The 15,279-nt window shown below is 38.8% G+C and overlaps 1 protein-coding gene across 1 annotated transcript in view; it reads right to left on the bottom strand.

Moving 5' to 3' along the window:
* The window catches only part of DNAH5 (dynein axonemal heavy chain 5), a 207,251-nt gene that overhangs the window by 149,605 nt on the left and 42,367 nt on the right, over window positions 1-15,279 (bottom strand). The window contains 5 exon segments of the mRNA XM_007451616.1: window positions 16-78; window positions 2,410-2,628; window positions 4,760-4,995; window positions 5,561-5,762; window positions 10,255-10,388. Of these exon segments, the coding sequence (XP_007451678.1) occupies window positions 16-78; window positions 2,410-2,628; window positions 4,760-4,995; window positions 5,561-5,762; window positions 10,255-10,388 (854 nt within the window).

The raw sequence follows: 15,279 nt of genomic DNA, 5'->3' as shown, positions 1-15,279 counted from the left end.
AACTAAAAAGATCACCTGAAATATGATAAGTCTATCACTGGCTTCCTGGGGTTTCAAGCCGCTAGCCATTGGACCATTCTGGCGCGAAAAGTTAAACATAAAATAAAATGAAGCAAATGCATACAAATTTCATGAGCACTATGTATTTGAATAACAAACTTTGTTTACATGCATGTCACATACAGGATAGGAAACTTGCTTTTTATTTGTAAAAAAGGACTCAGGAAAGTAACTCATTTGGAAATATTTTCAAGGCCAAAAAAAAGCCAAGTTGAGGTCACAGCTTTCATATGTCAAGAAATTTTGAAAATTAAAAATATGTGCTATTAATTTATCAGGTGACATGAAGGGTAAATAACTATTCTGTAAGAAGCACAAACAGCGTCTGGTTTGAACTAGAACAATAATGCCACGTGACACACAGAGTTCACCACTCTAATATCTATTTGTAAAGTGACCTGTAATGTTAACATTCCAATCAGTTTTTCCTACATTAGACCACCTTAAATAACTGGATTTCTGTGCTTTTTCATCCATGAAGTTGGTTCATGAATCCAATCTCCTAATTTCATTTACTTTGTGGTTTGGCGTGTTACCAGTTAATAAGTACAAGTTTTACCCTATACTCTACACATTTCCCTTCTGTAGCACATTGTAATTGGCTGGAAATGGGTCTCCTTAAGCAACATATTCCCAGCAGAAGATTTTGCATGAAAACTTATGTATGTATGATTAAAATATGGACTCAATCTGTCTTGTCCACTTTTGCGTCTTCAGCACCAAGGGCAGTTCTACAGTATTTGCAGAACTAATGAATACTGTGCGAAGGATAATCATGACAACTATAAGTGAATAATATTTATCTACACAAATCTAGAAAAGCTACCAAAATAACTTCAGTACAAAACCAATGGTATAATATAAAGAGCATTTTTAAATTTCCATTTACTGTTGAAATTATTCTGGATGAATTCTAAGGGGAAAGGATTGTGAAAGGGAAATATCTTTGCTCTTGTGAAAATAAAATTTCCATTCCTAGGGAATTTCATTAAATCTGACATATTGTGTGGGCCAAAAGGTTCATCTGGTTTTTTTCCGTAAGATGGCTCTAGTTGCCTTTAACTGCATTTGAAACAGTTTTGTTAGATTGTATTGTGACAGCTGTCATATCATTTAAAAACAGACATCAAAATTGGTGAATTTTTGTGTATCCATTTTAATATTGAAGATGGAAGAAAAAAAGTAACATTTTCAGCATATTATGCTTTATTATTTCAAGAAAGGTAAAAACGCAACTGAAATGCACAAAACGATTTGTGCAGTGTATGGAGAAGGTGCTGTGACTGATCGAGCGCGTCAAAAGTGGTTTGCGAAGTTTCGTGCTGGAGATTTCTCCCTGGACAATGCTCCACGGTCTGGTAGACCAGTTGAAGTTGATAGTGATCAAATCAAAACAATAATTGAGAAAAATCAACATTATACCATGCAGGAGATAGCCGACACACTAAAAATATCCAAATCAAGCGCTGAAAATCATTCGCACCAGCTTGGTTATGTTCCTCGCTTTGACGTTTGGGTCCCACATAAGTTAAGTGAAAAAAACCTTCTTGACCATATTTCCACGTGCGATTCTCTATTGAAACGTAATGAAAACACTCCATTTTTAAAACAAATTGTGACAGGCGATAAAAATTGGATACTGTACAACAATGTGGAACGGAAGAGATCGTGGGACAAGCAAAAAGAACCATCGCCAACCCCACCCAAGGCCAGTCTTCATCCAAAGAAGGTGATGTTGTGTATACGGTGGGATTGGAAGGGAGTCCTCTATTATAAGCTCCTTCCAGAAAACCAAATGATTAATTCCAACAAGTACTGCTCCCAATTAGACCAACTGAAAGCGACACTCAACGAAAAGTGTCCAGAATTAGTCAACAGAAAATGCATAATCTTCCATCAGGATAACTCAAGATCACATGTTTCTTTGATGACCAGGCAAAACCTGTTACAGCTTGGCTGGGAAGTTCTGATTCATCCACCTTATTCACCAGACATTGAAACTTCGGATTTCCATTTATTTCACTCTTTACAAAATTCTCTTAATGGAAAAAAGTTTCAATTCCCTGGAAGACTGTAAAAGGCACCTGGAACATTTCTTTGTTCAGACAGATAAAAGGTTTTGGGAAGATGGAATTATGAAGTTGCCTGAAAAATGGCAGAAGGTAGTGGAACAAAAGGATGAATACGTTGTTCAATAAAGTTCTTGGTGAAAATGAAAAATGTGTCTTTATTTTTACCTAAGAAACCGAAGGCACTTTTTGGCCCACCCAATATTATCTTTAAACAACTACATTTTGCATGCTGTAGTCATTCTTCTCCCAAAATACACAGAGAAAGCTAGAGTTGTACCAAATCGTAGTCCAGGTAGAACTGGTGACAGTCTTGGAGGAAGACCTCCACCGTACTAATAAGCTCTTTCCTGAAACTGGGCTGCAGTGAGACTAATTCATTCTGCACTTCACTGGCACGTGCCAGAAGCTTCTCCCAAGTGTAACGCAGAGTATCCACTTTGTCCATCTCTTCCTTTGCTATCAGAAGGCCATATTTGTTAAGCAGGGCATAGGATTCCTACACAAAAGAAGAAAAATTTCATTTCTGCCAGTCAGGTGCATAAATGTATGCACAGTCATTTTTTAAAGCATTAGAATGGAAAAGATCCACATGACAGGGAAACTGCCCAGAGAGCTCTAGTTACTCTACTTGCAAACTTGGAAAAGCTTAAGTGAGCAACTGAGCCACTTAGCTTCAGTTTCCTCATCTGTAAAACAGGAAGATTCCCTGGCTGCTTCACAGGATTTTCATGAATATCAAAAAACATATCAATTTAAATGCATTTTGAAAACTATAAATCATTATGCAAATAAAAGGTATTTTTACTTAGGCCCCTAAATTGTATTTGAAGACTACAAAATTAAATCAAGTAAATGACAAACATAAAACAATTTAACTGCTAATTTTAGAATAACAAAATGAATCAGAGTTTTAACTCTATCCTATTTCACTTTGTTGGTAAAAGGTTCCAACAGTAAGACATAAGAGGGCATTCTTGAATCAGAGCCTAAGCCAAGTTATTGCCCTCAGGACACAAAATCCTGGACTATTCTCTTGTCTAGAAGATTAAAATAAGGCAAAGTTTGGTTTTCATGAGAAAGGATTTTTCCTAAATATCCCTGGCCTCTTCTCCCACCATTACTCTTCCCCAAAGACATAGAATGAACACCTGATTGTTGATTTGGGCAAGCATAGCCCAGTGCCTCTCTTCCTCTTCCCTCCTTCTCCTTGAAGGCATGCCTCCAGTCTACACCCCAGTACCAATCAAATCAACAAAGCAACACAGAGACCTGCAGCTTTCCAATGCTGCCTTTGATGAACGAGTAAGTACAATTCTGGGACTTAGTGCTCACAAGGCCATAGTGTGTGTGAATAGGGTGGGGAGATGGGGAAAGTAAGATACAATGAGAATATGGGAGCTGAACACTAAATCAGGTCTTCCAAATAAGTTCTATCAGTACTAAAGATTGCATCTTGAGCTTGACTACTTGACAACAGTTTGTCTTAACTCTCACATCAGGGGAAAAAGGGTTGGCAATTGCTGGACCTCCTCTTCAAACCCCTTCTCCAAACTCCCCTGGTCCAAGTAGGGGGGTCTTTGCCTTGATGTTTCAATTCCAAAGAAGAACACAATGGACCACGTGACTTCCCTGACCCAACACAGTAGAGGTGCAAACCTTCAGTCATCTCTGCCATTTTCATGGTAATTTGAAATTTTTCAAAATTCAGAGATGTGCAGAAAATATGAGACAAGAGTATGATCCTGACCGAGTTTAAGTCCAGACACTTAAGTTATGGTGTGGTGAAAAGATAATGTTTTTATAACTGGAATTGTTCTAATGCTACAGTTATTTTAGTCTCATTTAAAAGAATATAGTAACCTATTCCTGATAAAGTGTTTGCGTCTAGAAAAGATAGTATGATAATAAAAACAAAAGTAATGTGCAACATTAATCAAACTGCGTGATTTCTTTGACCCTCAGTTTCCTTGTTTGTAAGTGGAGTGTTGTAGGAAGGATTAAACGAGTTAATACAGAGTAAACCCATGAATGGACACTGTCAGTGCCCCATCCAGGTCCTGTTTATCAGCTGGTATTTGCAACCCGGATTGTTGGGTGTGTTGGCTATAGGAATCAAGCTGCCTTCTTCCCTTGAAAATGGTCCTCAGCTGATAGGAGCCACCTCATGAGGAAATAATGGTCAACGACCAACTGATTTGGGGGAATAAAGACAGTCCCCCTTGCCTCAAAATGGGGCCAACTCTGTGGTACAATTCATGTTCCAGAACACTCCCTGTGGGATCAGGCCGAAGTTAGTCTACAGCTAAGACCACACCCTGGCTTAGCTTCCTCCCACCCCCAACCTCATCCTTTTCTGTTTCGTTCACTCTACTTCTCTCATGAGCACTCATCAATAAATCACTTATACAGAAATCCTCATCTCAGGCTCTGCTCTTCAACACCTCAAATGCTGTGTAACGTACTAGAACTGCCCATACAAGGCACCCTATAGGTTAGGTGTCATTATTGAAATCGTTGTTCTTGGGTTTAGCGTCCATTTGTAACTCCAGTCCAGATCTGGTCAATAGTTCATCTAATAGAGCCCAACATATGGAGGTATTTCTATAGAACAAGTGATTATCAGTTACCTCAATAGGTCCCACTTGAAAGTCAATGGAGATTTGCTGCTCCCTAATTTCCTTCAGTGCCACCATAGCAATTCGAACATCATCTAGGTCTTTAATTGGGCGATTCAGTTTCTTACTGAATTCTTCAACAAGTGTAAAAATGTTTTCCATCTCACTTCCGTATTTTTTGTTACAGTGACGGCCAATGACAACCATCCAGGCCTTCGTCTCAGCGGTCAAGATGAACTTCAAGTCAGCTGTAAAAGCCACATGTCCACCATTCAGTTTAAAAAACTAGAACCAGTATAAGGAGACCCAGTGTAACGGTTTACCAACAGTAAATACTTTGCAGCTGATAGCCCTCTAACATGAAAAATCAAACTGGAAAAAAATTAGTTTTTCCCAATCATTATATATTCATTCATGCCATAAAGCCTATTTGCAACAATTCAAAACACATTCCAAAATGGGAAAAAAAAAAAACCAGTACCTATCTAAACTGTCGGAGATAAGCCTCAAATCTTTGTTATTGTTATTTATTAAAGAAAGGGTACATTTTAATTCCAAATATTACAGACTCATCCCTTGTCTGAATTAGCATTTATTTTCAAGGTTTAGCAGCAGAGTGTTCAAAATAGTCCAGAATAAATAATTACGCAGAAGGGAATTAAAAACAAATCTACAAGTTGGTCTTAAAGCTTGAGGCCAATAAAAGGAGAGTCAATCTTTAAGATAGCTAGAACTCTCTGGAATACTAATCTAGGTAAAGAGACAGAGTAATACGTTGAATTTTTATGACTGTCTGAAAGAAAATGAACCAACCTGTGTACAGAGCAATGGTACCCCCACAGATATACTCAGGCTCAGTGTTAATTTCTTGCTCTAGTTTTTGGAAATAGAGAATCTGGGATTCAAATTCAGAAAGCAAGGGGTTTTTCATAATAAACGTCACAATGGTTTCTTCTTTCTCCTTTTGCCAAATGTGATTGTAGCGTTTGAAGCAGTCAGTGGATGTAATAACTTCCTAGAATACAAATAACGTATTTGTGTAGAGAAGGAAGAATCAGAAACGGTATCATGATATAAATGAACATTTGCCAGTTGCTGGTGGTTCCCATGGATTTATTAAAATGTTTAATTAGTGAACCGTGTGACTAGTTGAAAATGCCACAGGACTGGAACTGGATACAATAGTGTAAATGGTAACCTGGGACTAGTAACAATGTAACTGGTACCATCCTAGCCAAAAAGAGAGGGGAACAGTTTCTCAGGAAAAAAAAAAGAGAGAGAGAGAGTCCATAAAATCTCTTGTGAACCAGGCCCTATTGACTGGAGCTGGACATTAGGTCAAAAAACACAGCTCAAATCATGCCACAGAGAAGGTGGTGCTATGGGGGAAAAAAATACTCTGAGGTCACTTTTTCCCATTGCACAAACTCCTCCAAGACTCTCATTGGTGAAATCTACTGGAAGTCTCAATGGAAACCCATTGACTTGTTCCCTAAGGTCGGAGGATGGAGATTAGATCTAGAGGGACAAATAGAATATATCCAGCATCAAGCCCCATTGAAAGATTGCATGGAATCACACAAAATGTATAAATATATTAGATAAGGACTGACATCCATACAATATTAAATCTTCCCATGTGTTTCTAAATCTTCTCACCTCTTTTTCTTTAATTCCTTGTTAAGTTTTAGAGAACTCTTCATAAAGACCCTACAAACTTCTCATTATGTACGCTCCTAGGTACTTTTCAATGATGTTGTTATTGTAAAAAGGATCTTTTTTCCACTTTCCTTATAACTGTATGGATGGCATATAAGTTTTTTTAAAAACTGTTTTTTAAAAAATGGTCTGCTTTGTTACAAAGTGTGCTTCTGTAAGATGAATTGGCTTTCTCGCAACTGGCAAATAAGGAATGATGTCAATATAACAGGAAGGTCACATTATCAAATGCTGTTTTTCCTAGCACTTCATTTGTACCCACTAAAGAAGCAAACCAAAGAGGGGCACAGTGCTTTTTGTCTCTTCTTTCTTTTGGGTTAATTTGTTCTCCACTTTGTTTCGAGAATGTTCTTTGCACAGTTAGACCTGATCTTTGTAAATTTTATATTTGTCTCCATAACTCAGTATTTTCAACTGTTTCTTACACCTTGTTACAACATCTACCAAGTTTCTTTCACCTTTTGATAGTATGTAAAGTTCTATACTGACTAGAGCATTGTTAAACAGGTTAATATTTTACTATGATGGTTATTATTTTTGGTATTACTCTGGTTACAGAATTTCCTAGGTTGTGTGTGTCTATCTCAACCTCTTTTTTCTCATAAGCCCTATTATATGTGCAACTTTGCAAAACCGGCTTTTCGGGAACATGTTTATTGCATTACAGCAGAAATGCCTATAGTTACCTTTCAACTGACTACTAACTTAACTCTTCTTGGGCCATATGTGTTTTTTAGATTAGCGCTTTTAGATTTACTTGATAGATAATCATATCATCTCCAAATAATTACAATTTGTCTCCTCATTTCTAATGTTTATACCTCTTGGTAGTCAACTTTTTCTATTGGCTTACATTATAATTTCAGAGTTACATCTGCATGAGAAAAAAATATTTCAACTGAGATAGAGAGAAAAGTGGCATTATTTGAAAGAATAGAGCATTACCAACAGCATTCTAAATGGTCTGATTATTTTAAGTAAATTTCACCAACCCGAACCAAGCCAAGCAGTAGCTTTACTCTAGCTCCCCACGTGCAGCTAAAGATGCCCCTTGAAACCTCAGGATTAATGAGTGTTGACACTTCACACCCACTAAAATGCCAAAAGCTAAGCCTGCCCCCGCTTGTCCCAACTACACCTGATGCCCTGGCGTGGGCTGAGATGTTGACATGCACACCCAGAATGCATTGCAACAGCATCTAGACATATTCACAAATGTATGATGGTTTGGAGAACGAATTACAGATTATCAAAGATCCCTGAATATGGGTAAAATTCCAGAATCCTGAGCTCTTTCAACACCCAAGAGTTTATAATATTAAGAATGTACCTGGGACTTCCCTGGTAGCACAGTGGTTAAGAATCCGCCTGCCACTGCAGGGGACACGGGTTCGAGCCCTGGTCTGGGAAGATCCCACATGCCATGGATCAACTAGGCCCTTGTGCCACAACTACTGAGCCTGAGCTCTAGAGCCCACGAGCCACAACTCCTGAAGCCTGCAAGCCACAGCTACTGAGCCTGGGTGCCACAACTACTGAGCCTGCTCTCTAGAGCCCACGAGCCACAAGTACTGAGCCTGTATGCCACAGTTACTGAAGCCCACAAGCCTAGAGCCCATGCTCTGCAACAAGAGAAGCCACGGCAATGAGAAGCCCGTGCACTGCAACGAAGAGTACCCCCGCTACCCACAACTAGAGAGAAAGCCCGTGCACAGCAACAAAGACCCAACGCAGCCTGAATAAATAAGTAAATAAGTAGATAGATAGATTTATTAAAAAAAAAAAAAAAGAAGAACAGGGCTTCCCTGGTGGCACAGTGGTTGAGAGTCCGCCTGCCGATGCAGGGGACGCGGGTTCGTGCCCCGGTCCAGGAGGATCCCACATGCCGCGGAGCAGCTGGGCCCGTGAGCCATGGCCGCTGGGCCTGCGCGTCCGGAGCCTGTGCTCCGCAACGGGAGAGGCCACAGCAGTGAGAGGCCCACATACCAGAAAAAAGAAAAAAGAAGAACATACCCTAACTAAATAAGTTTTAGACTCTCACTTATTTTATCTGAGTCAATCTTTATTAAGCTGGAACTTTTGAAAGCAGACGTAACCTAAAGCCTAAAGGAAAAAATACTTGAACTACATATGTAGGGCTGATCTACTTAAGTTATTTTAATTGCCGTGGTTATTTTGATTGTTTGGTCCAGCTCATCTTTTCAAGCCAGGCAGTGTTATAAGTTGATGGCCAAACTATGGATGTGCTGAATGTAGGTCAGGTTTGTACTCTGATACAACCAGTTATTGTAAGAGGAAAGGGGCTGGGGTCAGGGGATTTTCTGTGGTCGAGGAAGGGTCAGCCACAGAAAATTCAGAAGGGTCTATGGCTGTGGAGAGCAACATCTAGCACTATGACCAAGTGTGCATATAGTCTTCCAGAAACAATCTGGCCATCCTATCAATCTGGATAAAGTCCTTCAAGTTTAAGTGCCAACCCTTTCTATTATCTTAAGGAAGACTGTACTAAGATCTGTACATTTCCGTCACATAATATAAAGGCAAATGCAACAACAATGACACAGACATAAGTACCTTGTTGCCTGCAGTACATTAATTTCAACTACTCTGTCTTACCCTTAGATTTTTCATAACAGTGGCTGCTTATATTGAAAGAAAGTAATGGACTTTATTATTGACCTATTTTATTGTATTTTCCATGATTCCTGAGACATTTGAAAGCATACTTGAATGTTTATTATCATCATAGAATACTCTACTTACCTTTATCGTTTAGTACAGAGCTTGATAAACTAAGCACTAGACAAATATTTGTTAAATTGAATTATGTGAATGCAGTCCCTAGGGCAAAATTAAATACAAGACCTTCAAGATATTAAGAAGGAAAATTGAAAATGCATAAATGCAAAAGCTTCCAGTTCCCTCAGGAATACATTAAAATTAAACTTAATATTTCCTCACATGGTTACAGCAAAGGCAGCTTTTCAAAACACTTTCAAACAAGTGAAACTCATTCTATCAAAACTGAGTAATAGAAAAGATATATTTACTGAGTGACAACTGTTCCCTCAACAATGAGAAACATTTTTAAAGAGTCAGCAGGTCTTAGTGCCAATGTGAATATTTTCTTTTAAGTAGAAATTGACACCAGGATTTTGAGTCTTTTTAACCACAAAGACAGATTTGCCTGAACAGAAAAGGGAAAGGTGAGAGAAGAGCAGTTTGGAAGAAAAAATTAACCTGAATTTGCATCTATGTCCAGTACAAGTACGTGCTGAAAATATTTTCTAAATTCTCAGTATTACCTTATTTCCATGATATACATACATGTATATACAATATATACAAATTTTCATCCATTTTATAAGATTTGCCCAACTACAGAAACACAAAAACTGAGTATAAACTTATTCTATTTCAAATGATTCAAGTCAGTTCCAGCATCACTGACTCTTTGAAGGTGAACTGCAGCAACAGTCTGACCTGGGGTTTGAGACATCTTGAATTTTTTAACAGACTTATCTGTACTACATAAATACATAAAAAGTTTAAAGGCATTAAACAGAAGACAATATAAAACACAGAAATAATAATTGTCTTTCACCTTGCAATCTAGAATGAAAAATCTTGAGTTAAACAAACATTTGCTGAGCACATACGAGATTCCGTAAGTTGCTCACTGAAGGTACACGGTGTGAGACCCAGGCTACATGAAGGACAAGATTAAATGTTCAACTTCAATCTTGCTGTAAAGCAAAAGACCCTGGCTGCAGATCCTCTTGGCATACCTTTTTGGTGGAGTTGATGATTGTGCTAAGCACAGAGACTAATTTTAGAATCTCTTTGTTGTCAGAAACATTCTTATAATAGTTTCTGCTTTGCACAGGAATGGGTAAGCTCACAGATGCTACCTCAAAGGTATCTAAAAGCAAAAAAAAAAAGAGAGAGAGAGAGAGAGAAACATTTATATCAACAGTATATAGAACATGCTTTAAAAAGATGAGTGAATTTCTGTAATGGTAAAGTAAGGACCTCTGAAAAAATCTTCTTTATAAAAGCAATTGAAAACACTGGGCAAATTTGTCAATAATAATTTTTTCAGGAGTCTGGACATTAACCAAAGCTTGCAACAATTCAAGGAATTGTTTATTAGAGAAATATTTTGAAATTTGAGTAACAGCAGTGAGTTTTGTCATGTGTTAATTGGTTCTACGTACACTGCCCCTTGCTGGCTATGCGGCAGCCTCGAGAAACAGGAGCTTTGCAATGACTGTGGCTGTGAAAACCACAGCCAGAAACAGGCCACGTTCACCAGAGGGACCAGCCTGGGCTTAAGGCTCCTCAAGAAGCCCCATAGAATTGTCCCTACTTGACTTGTCTGGAAGCTCCCTGGGCAAGCCCCATTCAAAGAGGTTATCTTTATTTGACCTGACTCAGAACCCACTGACCGAGAAAATCCCTATCCCCAAGGTGTTTGTCAAAAAACAATGAGAACAAAACAGAAACAGACTCATAGATACAGAGAACCAACTAGTCCTTGCCAGAGGGAGGGGAAAGGAGGATGGGCAAAATCAATAAAGGGGATTAAGAAGTCCAGTTATAAAATAAATAAGTCACAGGATGTAGTGTACAATACAGGGAATATAGTCAATAATACTGTAATAACTTTGTATGGTGACAGATGGTAACTAGATTCATAGTGGTGATCATTTCATAATGTCTAAAAATATCAAGTCACTATGTTGAAGTCCATAAGTCACTTACTTATGAAGTAAGTCAACTACACTTCAATTAAAAAAAAAAAAATCAGTGACATTTAACTTCACAGCTGCCTGAGGCAATGATATCTGTTGGGGCGATGGAAAGGGTGGCCAAAAAAGTTAAAGATCTGGGGAATGAGATGTCCACAGGAGGCCTTATAGGGCCCTGACATATTCCTGGGGTTCTAGAAGGTCATGTGTATGTACAGAGCTGTGCACATGCCCAGGAAAGACCTAAAAATGTCCCAATCTTTCATGCTGGCTCATGAATTGAGGTCTTGCACAAATAGTAAATAAAGGCTAGAGCAGTGCTGAAAACTTTCTGAGCTTTCAGGGTGCTCCAGTGCACACACAAACTCCCTAGGCAAAGCATGGAAGTCTTACTGGTTCAAAGCATTAAAGGAAATCTCTGTGCAATCATAGTTAACTGCTAAACTAACCAAGCACAGACTATAGTGCTGCAGTCCACAGGGAAGACAAGTTTTACAGAATTGGTCCAGGAAAGTCAATATAAAACAGTAATAACAACAACAACAACAGACCCTGGGAGAAAGAATCAGATTTGCCACATTATACTCTTTAACATATCAAGTTTTAAACAAAAATTAAAATTGTGAGACATGCAAAGATACAGGAAAGTCATGCCCACCCATAGGAACAAAAACAGCCAATAGAAATATACATGAGAAAGCCCACTATTGGAATTACTAGACAAAAAGAAATTTTTATTGACGTACAGTTGATTGACAAGATTCTGTTAGATTCAGGTGTACAACATAGTGACTCAAATTTTTTATAGATTGTACTCCATTTAAAGTTATTATAAAATACTGGCTATACTCCCTGTGCTGTATATTTCCTCGTAGCTTATTTATTTACTTATTTTATACATAGTAGTTTGTATCTCTTAATCCCATACCCCTATCTTTTCCCCTCCCCCCTTCCCTCTCCCCACTGGTCACCTCAAGTTTGCTCTCTATATCTGTAAATCTGTTTCTGTTTTGCTATATTCTTTCCTCTGTTTTATTTTTTAGATTCCACATATAAGTGATAACATAGAGCATTTGTCTTTCTCTGCCTGACTTAATTCACTAACATAATACCCTCCAGGTCCATCCACCTTGTTGCAAATGGCAAAATTTCGTTCTTTTTTATGGCTGAGTAATAGCCCATTGTATATATGTATCACAGCTTCTTAATCCAATTGTCTCTTGATGGGCACTTGGATTGCTTCCTAGCTACTGTAAATCATGCTGCTATAAACACTGGGGTGTGTATATTTTTCGAATTACTGTTTTCATTTTTCCAGATATATACTCAGGAGTGAAAATGCTGAATCATATGGTAGTTCTATTTTTAGTTTTTTTGAGGAACCTCCATACTGTTCTCCACAGTGGCTGTACCAATTTACATTCCCACCAACAGTGCAAGTCGGTGCCCTTTTCTCCACATCTGTGCCAACATTTGTTATTTATGTTCTTTTTAATGATGGTCATTTTGACGGGTGTGAGGTGATATCTCATTGTGGTTTTAATTTGCATTTCTCTGATGAGTACCGATGTTGAGCACCTTTTCATGTGCCTGCTGGCCATCTGTATGTCTTCTTTGGGAAAATGTCTATTCGGTCTTCTGTCCATTTTTCAAAGAGGTTGTTTGTTTTCTGATATTGAGTTGTATGAGCTGTTTATATAGTTTTGATATTAACCCCTTTTGGTCATATCATTTGCAAATATTTGCTCCCATTCAGTAGATTATCTTTTCATTTTGTTGATGGTTTCCTTTGCTGTGCAAAAGCTTTCTCACACCATGTACAAAAATAAACTCAAAATGGATTAAAGACCTACAAGTAAGACTGGAAACCATAAAACTAGAAGAAAACATAAGCAGAACACTCTAACATAAATCATAGCAATATTTTTTTATTTGTCTCCTAATGCAAAGGAAACAAAAGCAAAAATAAACAAATGGGACCTAATTAAACTTAGAGAAAAATTTAAAATCAGCTATTAAAATATGTTCAAGGAACTACAGAAAACCCTATCTGAAGAATTAAAGTAGGAGAAGTATGTCTCAAAAAAATAGAGAATATCAATAATGAAATAGAAATGTAGAAGAGAATCAAATACAAATTCTAAAGTTGAAAAAAAACAATAAGTGAAATGAATATTCACTTTCAAGGCTCAACAGATTTTAGCTTGTAGAAGAAAGAATCAGTGACCTTGAAGTTAAGTTTCTTAAAACCTAGAAAGCTAGGCTATTGATTTGAGATATTTCTTCTTTTTTAGTATCAGTGTTTAAGACTATAAATTTCCCTCTAAGCACTGTTTTAACTGCATTTCATAAGTTTTGGCATTTTGTGTTTTCCTTTGCATTTATCCTAAAACTATTTCCTAATTCCCTTTGTGATTTCTTCTTTGACTCTGGTTATTTAGGAGTGTATTGTTTAATTTTCATGTATTAGTGAATTTTCCAAATCTCCTAACACTGATTTTTAATTTCATTTCACTGTGGTTTGAGGAGATACTTTGTATTATTTCAGTTTTCTTTAAATTTCATTTCAATAGTCTCCAGATTGACTTACAGATCTAGCACATCCCAAAAATCACAAATCTTTTTTGTAGAAATTAACAAGCTGATGATTTCAAAATTCATACAGAAATAAAAGAGATCCAGAATATTCAAAAACAATCTTGAAAAAGAAGACAAATGTCAGAAGACTCACACTCCTGACTTCAAAGTTTACTTCAAAGCTATAGTAATCAAGACAGTGGGGTCCTGGAATAAGGATAGACATAAGATCAATGGAATAAAATCCAGAGTGCAGAAATAAATGCTTGCATTTGCACTTGCGGTTAACTGATTTTCAACATGGGTCTCAAGAAAATTCAATTGGGAAAAAATAGTCTTTGCAACAAATGGTGCTAGGACAACTCACAGGCAAAAGAATGAATTTGGACCCCTACTTCACTCAAAATGCACTGTAGACCTAAGTATAAGAGCTAAAAATATAAAATGTTTAAAGAAAACATAGGAGTAAACCTTCATGACCTTAAGTTAAGCAATAGTTTCTTAAATACACAGTCAAAAGCACCAAAAGAAAAAGTAGCTAAACTGGACTGAATCAAAATTAAAACTTTTATACTTCAAAAGATACCATTAAAAAAGTGAAAAAACAGGGCTTCCCTGGTGGCGCAGTGGTTGAGAGTCCGCCTGCTGATGCAGGGGACACAGGTTCATGCCCTGGGCCGGGAAGATCCCACATGCCGTGGCACGGCTGGGCCCGTGAGCCATGGCCGCTGAGCCTGCACGTCCGGAGCCCGTGCTCCGCAACGGGAGAGGCCACAACAGTGAGAGGCTCCCGTATTGCGAAAAAAAAAAAAAAAAAGGGAAAAAACAGGGCTCCCCTGGTGGCGCAGTGGTTGAGAGCCCGCCTGCTGATGCAGGGGACACAGGTTCATGCCCTGGGCCGGGAAGATCCCACATGCCGTGGCACGGCTGGGCCCGTGAGCCATGGCCGCTGAGCCTGCACGTCCGGAGCCCGTGCTCCGCAACGGGAGAGGCCACAACAGTGAGAGGCTCCCGTATTGCGAAAAAAAAAAAAAAAAAGGGAAAAAACAGGGCTCCCCTGGTGGCGCAGTGGTTGAGAGCCCGCCTGCTGATGCAGGGGACACAGGTTCATGCCCTGGGCCGGGAAGATCCCACATGCCGTGGCACGGCTGGGCCCGTGAGCCATGGCCGCTGAGCCTGCACGTCCGGAGCCCGTGCTCCGCAACGGGAGAGGCCACAACAGTGAGAGGCTCCCGTATTGCGAAAAAAAAAAAAAAAAAGGGAAAAAACAGGGCTCCCCTGGTGGCGCAGTGGTTGAGAGCCCGCCTGCTGATGCAGGGGACACAGGTTCATGCCCTGGGCCGGGAAGATCCCACATGCCGTGGCACGGCTGGGCCCGTGAGCCATGGCCGCTGAGCCTGCACGTCCGGAGCCCGTGCTCCGCAACGGGAGAGGCCACAACAGTGAGAGGCTCCCGTATTGCGAAAAAAAAAAAAAAAAAGGGAA

This window comes from Lipotes vexillifer, unplaced genomic scaffold, assembly GCF_000442215.2.
Source record: "Lipotes vexillifer unplaced genomic scaffold, Lipotes_vexillifer_v1.1 scaffold590, whole genome shotgun sequence".
Classification (NCBI taxonomy): domain Eukaryota; kingdom Metazoa; phylum Chordata; class Mammalia; order Artiodactyla; family Lipotidae; genus Lipotes; species Lipotes vexillifer.
The sequence above is the reverse complement of the archived record's forward strand: the minus strand, read 5'-3'. Positions and strand labels throughout refer to the sequence as shown.